Source organism: Xyrauchen texanus, chromosome 13 (genome assembly GCF_025860055.1).
Source record: "Xyrauchen texanus isolate HMW12.3.18 chromosome 13, RBS_HiC_50CHRs, whole genome shotgun sequence".
In the NCBI taxonomy this organism is placed as follows: Eukaryota; Metazoa; Chordata; class Actinopteri; order Cypriniformes; family Catostomidae; genus Xyrauchen; species Xyrauchen texanus.
Genome location: NC_068288.1, coordinates 5,273,582 through 5,286,091, shown reverse-complemented (window position 1 = coordinate 5,286,091; position 12,510 = coordinate 5,273,582). Strand labels below are relative to the sequence as shown.

Genomic DNA, 12,510 nt, shown 5'->3' with positions numbered 1-12,510 from the left:
GAGTGAAAACAGAAGTTTTTTATTTTTTTTTGGTTGAACAAACGCTTTATTATAATTGAAACTTGAAAAAAAAAAAATTGTTGACTTGTGTGTAAAAGAAAATCTCCCTTTTGAAAATAAATGGAATAAATAAGAAAGCATGTAATTATAACATTATATAACTAAAGCATTTTAGTTTACATGTTAGCATAGCGTGTTAAATTAATTACTAAATGAAAAATAATATCAGCTTTGTGAGCTTTAAAGTAATGTCCTATGATTATTAACAATTAACATATACTGTAGGTGCGGGACAGCGCAGCTAGACTGCTCCTGTCTGTAACTTTAACTCAGTGGTTCTCAACTGATTTTGCTTCAGGACCCAGATTTGACATTGGAAATCAAGTGGTGACCCACCATAGTAAAAACATAACATGTATTTAATGTATCCTGGGTTGCATTTCCTTTTATTCAATGGGAGAACCATGGCATTGTTCTTTCCCTACTGTCAGTGACCCAGTCCAAATAGATCTGCGACCCACCAGTTGAGAAACACTGAGTTTTTTGCAAATGCAAATGTACAATGTACATGGTATGACAACCATCAATTTTCATATGATGGTATACCATGATACCGGTATACTGCTTCAACCCTAGTTGAATGGTCACATAATATTGGCCGAAATGGTTCTGGTTGTTGATCCGGGTCTGTTGACATGGTTATGGTTTATTTTTCCATTGTGGTCCTGCAATATCAGGATTACACTGGACTGACTTAGCTAGTTGTGAGTTGCCACATCACTACACGTCTCTGAATATGGTTAGCTGAGAAATCGGGGCTGGGCCATTTTCAAGTGGAAATGCTTCAGGAACCATTACTCACAAATACTCAGTACCGTTCGCCCCGATGGTGAAAAAGCGCTTAAAGAAAGCAGGTGTTGGCATTCTACAAGAAACTGGTCACTCAGTACCCTCACTAATGCTGGGTGTATGACCCAAAGCCACAACAATGTGCTCCCGTTCATCACATGACTTTGCTCACATAGTCTATTTAACATAATGTAATACTTTGACTTCTGGTATGCAGTACTTTATCTCTCTCCTGTTCCCTATCATTTAGCAACAGTCTAGTATTATGTGTGTGGTTTCAGTATAGAAAATTTTAATAATACTTCACAATAGGAACAGAAGTTCCTGTGAGGTTTAGATTGGGACTGTTACCATGGTGAGGAGGGTATTTGTGAGTAAGACAGCACAGCCCTGCCTAGTGACTTCACAATTTTAATCTCTCTCTCTCTTCCTCACTTTAACAAGTTTTCAGTCACTTTCTCACCACATGAGCCACTATCTCAGTATAGTTGTCTCTAACGCTCCATTCTAATATTACTTGGTCCTTAACTCCAGTCAGAATTTTGACAGAATTTTCATTTTTGGGTGAATTATCTCTTTAAATAGAACTAGTAAATGAGTGTTGCATGTGAGTCTGTGTATAAATAGCATACAGCACTGTAAAAACCATCTAAAGTCATAGCTGGGAGACAAGCCCTGATAATCCCAGGTCTTAACTAGGTCAAAGTTCACCACACAAGTAGCTCCATCCCATTCACAAAAAAACTGCCATTGTCACACTCCAGTGATTAATGTGTGTACAGTGAACACTCTTTAGTCTATCATTATCTCATTGTGTGTGTGTAGAGCCATGACTGTAACCAGGAAACACAGTCAAGCTTCTGTTAAACTGCTTGAGTAAACAAACCATTTGAAAAGAGAGCACTTCCAACATCCATGCCTCAGCCAGAATGTCTTCCTTTAATCATTCCATTGTCAGTCGCTTTCTTTTGCATTTTAGACATTTGACTATCTGGTAGTCTTGTTAATTAAACAGCAAAGATGCAACACTGAGCTATTTCTAGCAACCAGAATACCATAGACATGTTTGACTTGGGCAAGATAGCAATCACTTAGCAATTACCCAGAACACCCTAGCAAACAGCATAGAAATAGGCTAAAATAATAATCAACCCATAACAAAAACTGTTTGCATTTCCCTAACAGCCTCAGTTTCATTTCACATAAAATTAAATATGGCGTTTACCCTGCCTAAGCTCTATTGCATCCAAATCGATTGATGTGTGAAATAGGCTTATAAAGTAAAAATTCTACTTTGCTGGTTCCAATTAGAGATGGGCAATGATTTTTTAAAATTTTGATGGTAATATAAGATTAAGAAACAATATTGCACTGACTATTTTAAATGCACACCAGAAAGCCGTTTCTTGCGAGAAAGCTGCTTAAGACTGGAAAGCAGCATTTCTGTTTTCATGTACAGTGTTCACTTTTTTCTCTTTACTCCCGTATACATGAAGCTCAGTAAGTAAAGGAATTCAGAGGATGAACTGAACCTTGGATTTAGAATAGACCACACCAAACCTCAACGAAATTACCGGCCAGGTTGAACTGCGATGCACCTCACTGATCTCTGCCTGCATCACCTCGGTCTATTGATGGCCTACACTCTTGAAATGAAATACATAGACTATCAATTGCCAACAAAAGCATTCATCAAACAATTAACAAGGACAATTGCATCTATGTGAACTTGTGCAGTTAATCCAAGATGGACTTCAAAAGACATTAATCTTACAGTTCGTACAAAATCTATGTTTAAACACTGGCTCTTAACACTTACTTAGTTTACTCATTTTAAACCATGACTTGCACTATACATAAGTAATATTTACATTATATTCATGATGTTAGCCAGAGGATAACTGGCCCCCAAAGGGAGTCTGGTTTCTCCCAAGGTTATTTTTCTCCATTAATCTACATCTTATGGAGTTTTGTGTTCCTTGCCACAGCTTCGGCTTGCTCACTGGGGTTATTAATACAATTATTTAATTACTTATTTTTATACATGATAAACAATTGTATTTTATCTAATTACACAATGGTGACTCATCAACATTATAGACATTACAGTTTTACGTTCTGTTAAAGCATGATATTCTGTAAAGCTGCTTTGAAATGATGCGTGTTGTGAAAGGCGCTATACAAATAAAATTGACTTGACTTAAAAGCAGCTTTTCCCTGCAATGCTTGTGTAACCTCTGAAAACATGGGATCTGAGGAAGACTTTACTATTTTATTCTCAGTTGCTTCGCTTTATTTCAAGGTATTCCAAAATTGTTGCCGTGTTTGTATCCTTAACTCCATTGCGACCTGCAGCGGAATTGTGCGGATACCCTCTTATGTAAAACTCTGGGATTCCCCCAACTTACTAGAGCGCATACACTCGGATGTAAGGGACAGTAGTCGATATTTTAAATTGGTGTGTATAAATGGGTATATTTTATAGTGTATTTGCGTTTCCATTTTCTGACTCTACTCGCAGAAATATGGAATTATTTCTGCTGCGTTGACTTGTTTATCTGATGTATGGCTCCATACTAAGACGTTAGTTATCCGGTCAGTTCTACGAATATGCCAACACCCAAGAAACCTGTAAGAATGCAGCTAAAACATTTACATGGCCACATAAACTGCATTCTCTGGGAGAAACCTGGGTGTGTTTAACCGCTTTCTCTTAATCACTTAATCGGTGCAAGGAAAATGGTGTTCTTGTTTACATTATGTTTCAAGAAGCTGCTTTCCTAAAAACCCTGGAATAAACAGCTTTCTTAAAATGTACACAGTAATTTTTTCTCCATTAAAAATTTGTTTTTAAGTTTTACTGCTATAGAAAATAATTGTAATTTTTAAACGTGTATAAAATCATGACCACTCACATGAGACTCTAGTCAGCTCAGTAACCTTATAAAAACTGTTTTATTCTACATGGGGCAGGGGCGCCTTCATGAGTGCTGCCATTTTAGAATCACATGACCAGCTGTATACTACTCGCTTAATCTCAGTAACCACCTTGTTATTGGACACTTTCACCCTTGGATTAAATTAATCATATTCTACAATTGCATCTGTAACTGAAAACTATTGATTTTGAATGATGCTGACTACAGGCTACTAGGTGTAAGTCCAAGATGACATGAGCAAAGATTTACTGAGTGCACCTTTAAGTGCATGTACAAGTGCCCATTAAGTTTCTTTAAGACCATATGATAAGGTATGTTTCGCAATACTCCACAAATCTAGCGACTTGAGAGTATGAGAGCGTTTAGACGTTGATGTTTTAATAGCATCTTACAATTTAGTAGCAAAAATAAAAATGATGATAGAGTTGTTAAGTTTGATTCATTTACGTGAATCAACTCAAATTGTCAGTTTTAATCAATCGATTCAAACCTGTCATCCTTCAAAAAAATTGCAATATTTACCAACATTTTATTTTAGTAAAAATAGAATTAGATAAACATTGCTGTTTATTACTATGTATTGTTACTGATGCATAAATTAAAATGTCCACGTAATCCTCCTTGTGATCATTTGGTGAAAATGGTTTATTTCCTACATTAAATCTAATGACTACAACACCTGCTTGTTTGAAACAGAAAAAAAAATCATGTATTTCAGAACAAATACTTAAACATCGATATATTGGATATCACCAAAAGCCAGAGATATCAAGGTATAATTGCAGCTATATTGCCTATTTTTAAGGGGAAAGATAATAATTAGCCAATTAAACATGGGCTGAGGGATATTAACATTTTCATTAGCCTACATTAGTGCATTTAAGAGGAAATGTAACCTCACCCTGTGCTATGAAGTTCACAGACTGGTTAATGAATGAGAGCAGAGAGACTATAAACAAAAGCAAAGATCAAACTGATGGTGAGGCCTTCAGAATAAACAAAACCACGCTGGACCTTTGAGCTCATGACGGAAATTATGTCAAGGATGAGTTGGTGGTTTCAACAAACCTGTTTGATAATGCGAGATCATCTATGCTAACGATCATTACCAGAAACACAAAACACCATTCTCTATTGTCCACTGTTCACCACTAATCAGTGGCACAAAGGAATATTCAAACTTTAGTCACAAGTTTAAAGTTATAGTTCATCCAAAAATTAAAATTGCTCCAAACCGGTAGGACTTTTTCAAAATTAGAACACAACAGAAAATGTTTTGAAGAATGTTTCAACTGTTTTGTCCATTCAATGAAAGTCAGTTGGGTCCAAAACAACATTTGTCCCTATTGACTTTCATTATATGGACAAAAAAAAAATACATTTTTCAAAATATGTTCTTTTGTGTTCTACAGATAAAAAAATGCATGCAGATTTGGATTGTCATGAGGGTGAGAAAATTATGAATATTCAATTTTGGGTAAAATGTCCAGCACATTGACCTGAACTAATCCAATTGGACTCACAGACAACTGTTAAATTATCAACTCAAAATTAACTTGCTGCTCAAACTTAGGCAAAAAACACAGAACTTGAACAGATTCAAGGCTCTTTTAAATTACTTAAAGACCCCATGAATTGGCTTGACAATCAGTTTTCCTTGCTGTGGTGATGTACTATTTAATCGTAAGCTGCTCCAGGACATATGGAAGGGATCATCCTGTATTTACAGTATATATTTAATTACATATATGAATTTAATAGCCAATAGCCTTAAGTTTACATCAGAGCAATGAACCGTGATTTTCTACATGCAACTGCTAGTCAGAGGCAGGTGGCATTTATAATTTAATCAATATTTTTGTTTATTTTCAAGATTGCATCTTTTAAATGTCTTTATATACTAATAGAAAATGTCAACTTTTAGAAGTACATTTAGCATGGCCTTAAAAATCTAAAAGCAACAAAACTAAATGTTTATTTCATGTGGTATTTGGCACTGTGTAGATTTTTATTTACTATTAACCAGTTCTTTCTTAAAAAATACCACAAGGCCAAATGCAGATTCTGGGGTCAACAGGAAAGGTTAACCAAGACACATTCCATCACTGTGCATGCACTGAATTATCTCTGTTGATTTTTGCTAGTTACGTAGGTAAGTGTGGTTCTGTGAATTCTGGATGACCACCAGTTGGCGGTGCTTAAGCACTAGTGGATTATTATTATAACGCCAGCTGGCCAAAAGTTTGGAATAATGTACAGATTTTGCTCTTATGGAAAGAAATTGGTACTTTTATTCACCAAAGTGGCATTCAACTGATCACAATGTATAGTAAGGACATTAATAACATGAAAAATTACTATTACAATTTGAAAAAACTTCAAAAATCCCTGTTCAGCAATGACAGCTTTGCAGATCCTTGGTATTCTAGCTGTCAGTTTGTCCAGATACTCAGGTGACATTTCACCCCACGCTTCCTGTAGCACTTGCTATTGATGTTGCGGTCTTGTCGGGCACCTCTCACGCACCTTACAGTTTAGCTGATCCCACTAAAGCTAAATGGGATTAAGATCCATAACACTCTTTTCCAATTATCTGCTGTCCAATGTTTGTGGTTCTTTGCCCACTCTTACCTTTTCTTTTTCAGTTTAGACAATTGCTTTTTCTTTGCAATTCTTCCCATAAGGCCTGCATCCCTGAATCTTCTCTTTACTGATGTACATGAAACTGGTGTTGAATGGGTAGAATTGAATAAAGCTATCAGCTGAGGACATGTGAGGCGTCTATTCCTAAACTATAGACTCTGATGTACTCTTATCCTATTGTTTAGTCCTACATCTGGCCTTCCACGTCTCTTTCTGTCCTTGTTAGAGCCAGTTGTCCTTTGTCTTTGAAGACTGTAGTGTACACCTATGTATGAAATCTTTTTTTTTTTTTGGCAATTTCAAGCATTGTATAGCCTTCAATCCTCAAAACAACAATAGACTGATGAGTTTCTAGAGATAGCCATTTTTATTTTTGCCATTTTTGACCTAATATTGACCTTAAGATATGCCAGTCTATTGCAAACTACTGTGGCAACTCAAAAACAAACACAAAGACAATGTTAAGCTTAATTTAATGAACCAAATAGCTTTCAACTGTGTTTGATATAAAGGCAAGTGATTTTCTAGTACCAAGTTAGCAATTCAGCATGATTACTCAAGAATAAGGTGTTGGAGTGATGGCTGCTTGAAAAGAGGCCTGTCTAGATTTGATCAAAAATGACTAGTGATGGTGCTGTTTTTTACAGGAGTACTGTCCTGACTATACATTGTGATCAGCTCAATGCCACTTTGTTGAATTAAAGTACCAATTTCCTTCCGAAACAGCAAAATCTGCACATTATTCCAAACTTTTCCAGTGTATAACAACAATGTCACGTAGTGACGTAGGCTGAGCCTCGAGGATAATAGCTACATTAGCTAAGCGATCAGTCTCATTATGTCTTTCTAGCGCATTCCGAGTGACAAATAACTCTAAGCACTAGTGGATGACTATTACCAATATAGTCATGAGGAATTCCATCCACCTGAAAAACAGTCAAGGCTTTCCCTGAAGAACTTCACAGCATGAGGGTTAGCAACATTTGCTTGCTTCTACAAGGTCAAGGTACATGGAGAAGCCCAGGTAGCTGCTGCACAGATTTCTGCCATAGAGACTCCTCTAAAGGCAACCAAAGATATAGACACAGCCCTAGTTGAATGACAAGAAATATTTTCTGGCAGGGGCTTTCTTTTATGCCAGAGTTATCACCTCCACAATCCCATGTGACTATCTCTGCCTAGATACAGCAGCACGCTTCCTGACATCACCATAGCAAACAAACAGCTGATCTGTTAGTCTAAGAAAAATGGTAGCATCAACGTAACACCTCAAAGCTCACACAGGACACAAGAGTTGATCCCTTGACTCATCTGACGAACACTGAAATGCAGCCAGATGAATGGACTGATTCACAAACTGAGGAAACAGAACGTTAGGAAGAAAAGATGGATTTGCCCGAAGCACAACACCAGAATCATACGGCAACCAATGCATGCATAATTCAATTACAGATAATGCATATAAACTCACTGACTCGCTTAGTGGAAGCAATGGCCAACGGAAAGGCAGTTTTCAAAGATATCCACTTAAGGTCAGCTGTCTGCAAAGTTTTGAATGGCGGCACACAGAGAAAGTCAAGCAAGTGGTAAATCCCAAAAACCTTAAATGTCTCACACCCTTTAAAAAACTAAAAACAATATTATGGGAACCAAGAGAAGAACCATTAACTGGTAAATGATATGCAAAAATGGCTGCAAAGTATACCTTTTATGTGGAAGCTCCCTTGCCTGCATCCAAAAGATGTTGCAAAAAAACTCAAACCTCTTGAAACCTCACAGTGTGTAGGATCCAACCCACGATCCCTGCACTAAGAAGAGAAAAAATTCCAACGTGCAGTGTAGAGCTGACGTGTTGATGCTACAATAGGTTCACAATCAGTTAGAAGAGAATTAGACCCAGAGGCCAATCCCAAAAATGCAGACGGACTGGATCCGGGTGCCAAACACTGCCATCCATCTGCGATAGCAGATCCTTCCAGAGTGGAAGGTGCCATGGTCTGCCCATCAATAGTCTCAGAAGTATGGGAAACCAAGGCCTGGCTGACCATCAGGGAGCTAAAAGGAGCATCCTGTGGTTCCACAGGGAGATCCTGTGTAATGTCTCCCACAACAGCAGGAATAGGAGGAAATGCATAAAGTAGGCCACTGGTGAGACAGCGCTTACCGCCCTAACAGGCTGGATGTCTCTGTCTTCGCAAACCACAAGTGACAATGGGTGGTCGCATCTGATGAGAAAAGATCCACTTCTGCTTTGCCAAACTGTTGCCATGCCAGTGATGCTAGTCAGGGAAGATACCAGGTGAGAATCTTGTGAGTGAAATGCAAGGACTTGAGCAACTTCATGCCACCCTGATGGTTCAGGTGGAACACAGTCAAGGTATTATAGGGAAGACCACATGACGGCCAGCCAGAACTGACAAGAAATAATACAGGGCTGGGAAAACCGCGTGCAACTCCAGGAGGTTAATGTGGTCCGTGGATTAATCTGGAGATCAGTGGCCACAAATACCCCAGTGATTCCATGTTGCACCCCCACCCCATGAGGGAAGCATCAGTCATGAACACCTCCCAATGAGAAGGAATAACCCCTAGGGGTACACCTGTCATTAAATCTGACATCAATTCCAATGTGTCAATGCATGAAGACAGCGGTGAAAAACAACAATCAACCGATGATGATATCTGATGGAGTTCAACCGCAAACTGTTGTTCCACTGCTGGAGAGACCTGAGGTGGAGCAAGCCCAGTGAAAATCACAGAAGTGGCAGCAGTCAGCATCCACCGTAAGCAGTAGTAACACTCTGTATGGCAACATTGTTCTCAGCCGGAAATGAGCAAGGAGCTGCAGAATATTGTCTGCCCTAGCATGTGACAGAATGGCAGACATTGCACGAGTGTCCAGAGTCATCCCAATGAAAGTAACAGATTGCATCGGAATCAGGCAACTCTTTGTCTCGTTTACAGCGAGACCCAGTTTCTGCACATGCTCTAAAAGCAGTCTGGTTTTGCATACAGCTTGATGTCTTGTGGGGGCACAAAGCTGCCAGTCGTCCAAAAAAGGAAGGCTCTGCATTCTTCTGGACCATAGAAGATATAGAGCTGAACTTATGCACCTCGTGAAAACACCAAAGAGGTGCCCAGGAACTATTGGGAGGTCCTGCAGAGTCTTCTTACAAGCCTCTGTTTCGGTGGGCTGCAAGATGTGTGGCGGTAAGAGTACCTCGTTCACAGGTCACATGGCCCATAGTCAGAAGAGCTGTCTGCAGGAGCTAAGAAATTGAGGGGTCAATGTTTGCCAATTCCAATGTACTGGTGGTAGCGAGGAGTAATTGACAGATTGTATTCTCAGCATGGGTAATATAGGCAGCAGATTCATTTGCCTTTTTCAGCAGCGAATCTGTGCGACCACATTGGGCACTGGGGCATCAAACATTGCCCCGCAGGGCCTCATCAGGTGACACCACCAGGGCTGCGACAAGCTGCTCTATTTCTGGAGCATGACCTACCCCGATGGAATCTGCTTCAGCCATAGATGCTAGAGTAAAAGCGGTCTTTGACCGGCACTTAAGCGCAATAGGCCCCGTGAGAGCGTTAGAGAATTCTGACACAAAATCTTTGCATGGCGGCATAGCAAAGGAAGTCACAGCTGAGAACTGTCTAAAAAAGTTGGACTGGGCTGGTTGGGCAGGTGACTTGTCCAGCCCTAGACGAGCAGAGCGGTAAATAGCCCGAATGAGATACTACGACGATGAATAAAAAGTTATATAATTCCTCTGGATAAGGGCGGCAATTCAGCATGGAATTCTCACGGAAGAGAGTAAAAAAAATATATCCACACTCTGATAACTGGCCGCCGGATTGCACAGAGCAGCACAGCTTATCACATCCGAATAGAGATTTAGATAATAGATAAAAAGTTAGCGTGGAACCACAGCGTGGTAAACATTAACCACCCGATAACCCCTAGAAGCACGAAGTGTTACCGACAGAGCGTGAAAGTATATCAAATGAAAAACAAAACTCACCAAACGCTGACAAAATAATTCAATCCAGTTCCAAAATGTTTTGGAGAGCATCGTCACAGCTTACAAGAATGTTACTTTGCTGCTCTTGTAAGCTGCACTTAACAGCGCAGGATCGCACGAAGACTAATGACCTATCTCTATCAGGTGAAAAAGCGAAAGAGGCTGAATGCTGAGCTAATGTGGCTAATATCCTTGAGGCTCATCCTGCGTCACAACTGTTGGTATATTCTCTCGACCTATCTAGCTGGCACTGCGATAATCCACTAGTGTTTAAGCAACACCTCAGCTGGTCAGGAGGAATGAAACAGAACTCGAATTAAACCCGATCAAGTGACGTCACTGCTTGGGTTTGGCGATGTCCACAATCATTTCATCAATGAGCAGGACTGGACATGCACATCCACCTGCACTTAGCGCATCTTTAGAACTCTTCTGCATTCTGATTGTTTCATGACGAGCTATCAGATATAGAACACAGTGTACCGACAGGAGTCCCAACCAGCTACATGCACTGTGCAATAAATAAATAAAATATCCATTTATATGCTGTCCTTCTAATGCACAATTACAAAAGAGTGGTTTTATTTGGTTGTGTTAAGTGGTTTGCATATGCAAAATAAATTTGATGCACAAATACTATGAAAGTGCATGAAAGTGGTTTACCTTATTGCAGTACAGCATCCAAACCTCATACAATCTCTCTGTCGATGCCATTCTGCACTGCAAATTATGAGCATGTAGGCAGAAATATTCCTGAAAATAATCCAGATTATAATTTAATATCCCTGATCCTTCATGGTGTCAACATCCTGCCAAAAGGAGTTTGCCACTTAATTTGTGCATAACAAACCCAAGCAATAGGTGAATATCAGTCTGTGTTAATCCAGGGTGACAGCATGTGTCATTCCCTCTGTGCAAGGTGAAACTACATCCATCACGTGAATTATAGGAATCCCAGATGCCTTGGACATGCGTTTCCTGCAGTCTTCCACCATCAGCTTTTTTATTTTCCTGTTATTACAAGCCCTGTTGACAGATGCAGTAAACATAAAAAACAGCCCTATATTTGGAAGCTGCATGAATGCAATGCAATAACAACAAACACATTTGCATGCCACAGTACTGTATATACCTGTCTTAAATACTAGGCAAAAATAAACGGAGAGCCATGACATCATCCCAGTCCAACGCAACATGATCACAATGCCAACATTGTCAATATTCCTGAATTCAGAATATCAAGTTCCATAAACAAAATTCTAAATCTAGCACTTGACCATATCAGATCACATTCCTTATAATGCATTTATTAATTTAAGCCCAAATGTAGAAGTTGCTGTGGAATTTAGGGTGTTGTTGAAAACTACTAAACACAATACCTAATAGATGAAAAATGGGAAATGTTTTGAAAACATCAACACCTGGATCATATAAATATCAGATTATTATAATAAATGGCAAAAGCACATAACAACTGCTTACTTAAATATTCTTTAATGCATTAGTTTCTTGTTTGTCAGAAACTCACCTGGTTCAACAGAAGCAGTCCGTCGAAACTCTCGGCTGCTGTTCTTGTTAATGATCCTGGAATGCTGCTGCATTAAGCACCTTTGACATTTCAACCATGTCACTTTGAACAACAAAAACGGGCTTTGCACTCATTTTGTAACCAGCTCAGTCTGACAGTCCGAATATATATGACGAAAATCATCGGACTGGACTGAAACCGCTCCTTACAAATACACGGCACGACTCGAACGTCTTCAGTGTCTGTGGAGCATGAGCGCGCGCGTGCGCGTGCGTGTGCGTGTCTGTGTGTTGTGTTTTGTGTGTGCTCGGTGTGTTTTTCTCCTTCCTGGATGTTTTACGACAGGCCGCATTCATTTACGTTGCCTATGTGGAGCTCGTGTGAGTGGGCGTGACCGAATCAGGTTAAATGACTAATCCAACTTCAGCGAATTCTTTGCATACTGAATATTAATTACATCGTATTTGCAATCGTGCTTGAGGCTCTTCTGTATGGAAGCCCAAACCTGCATAAATAATAAATGAAT

General features: G+C 39.3%; 1 protein-coding gene across 2 annotated transcripts in view; it reads right to left on the bottom strand.

Moving 5' to 3' along the window:
• The window catches only part of LOC127653892 (neurobeachin-like protein 1), a 111,714-nt gene extending 99,497 nt beyond the window's left edge, over positions 1 to 12,217 (bottom strand). The window contains exons 1-3 of one of the 2 annotated variants that reach the window (XM_052140713.1): positions 11,985 to 12,217; positions 11,307 to 11,482; positions 11,120 to 11,209 (exon numbers count right to left, since the gene is read on the bottom strand). In XM_052140713.1, coding sequence (XP_051996673.1) covers positions 11,120 to 11,170 — 51 coding nt within the window. In that variant the 5' untranslated portion in view covers positions 11,171 to 11,209; positions 11,307 to 11,482; positions 11,985 to 12,217. Of the gene's footprint in view, positions 1 to 11,119; positions 11,483 to 11,984 lie in introns of both variants that reach the window. The other variant, XM_052140714.1, reaches the window with a different exon arrangement.
• Between the last annotated feature and the right edge of the window lie 293 nt (positions 12,218 to 12,510).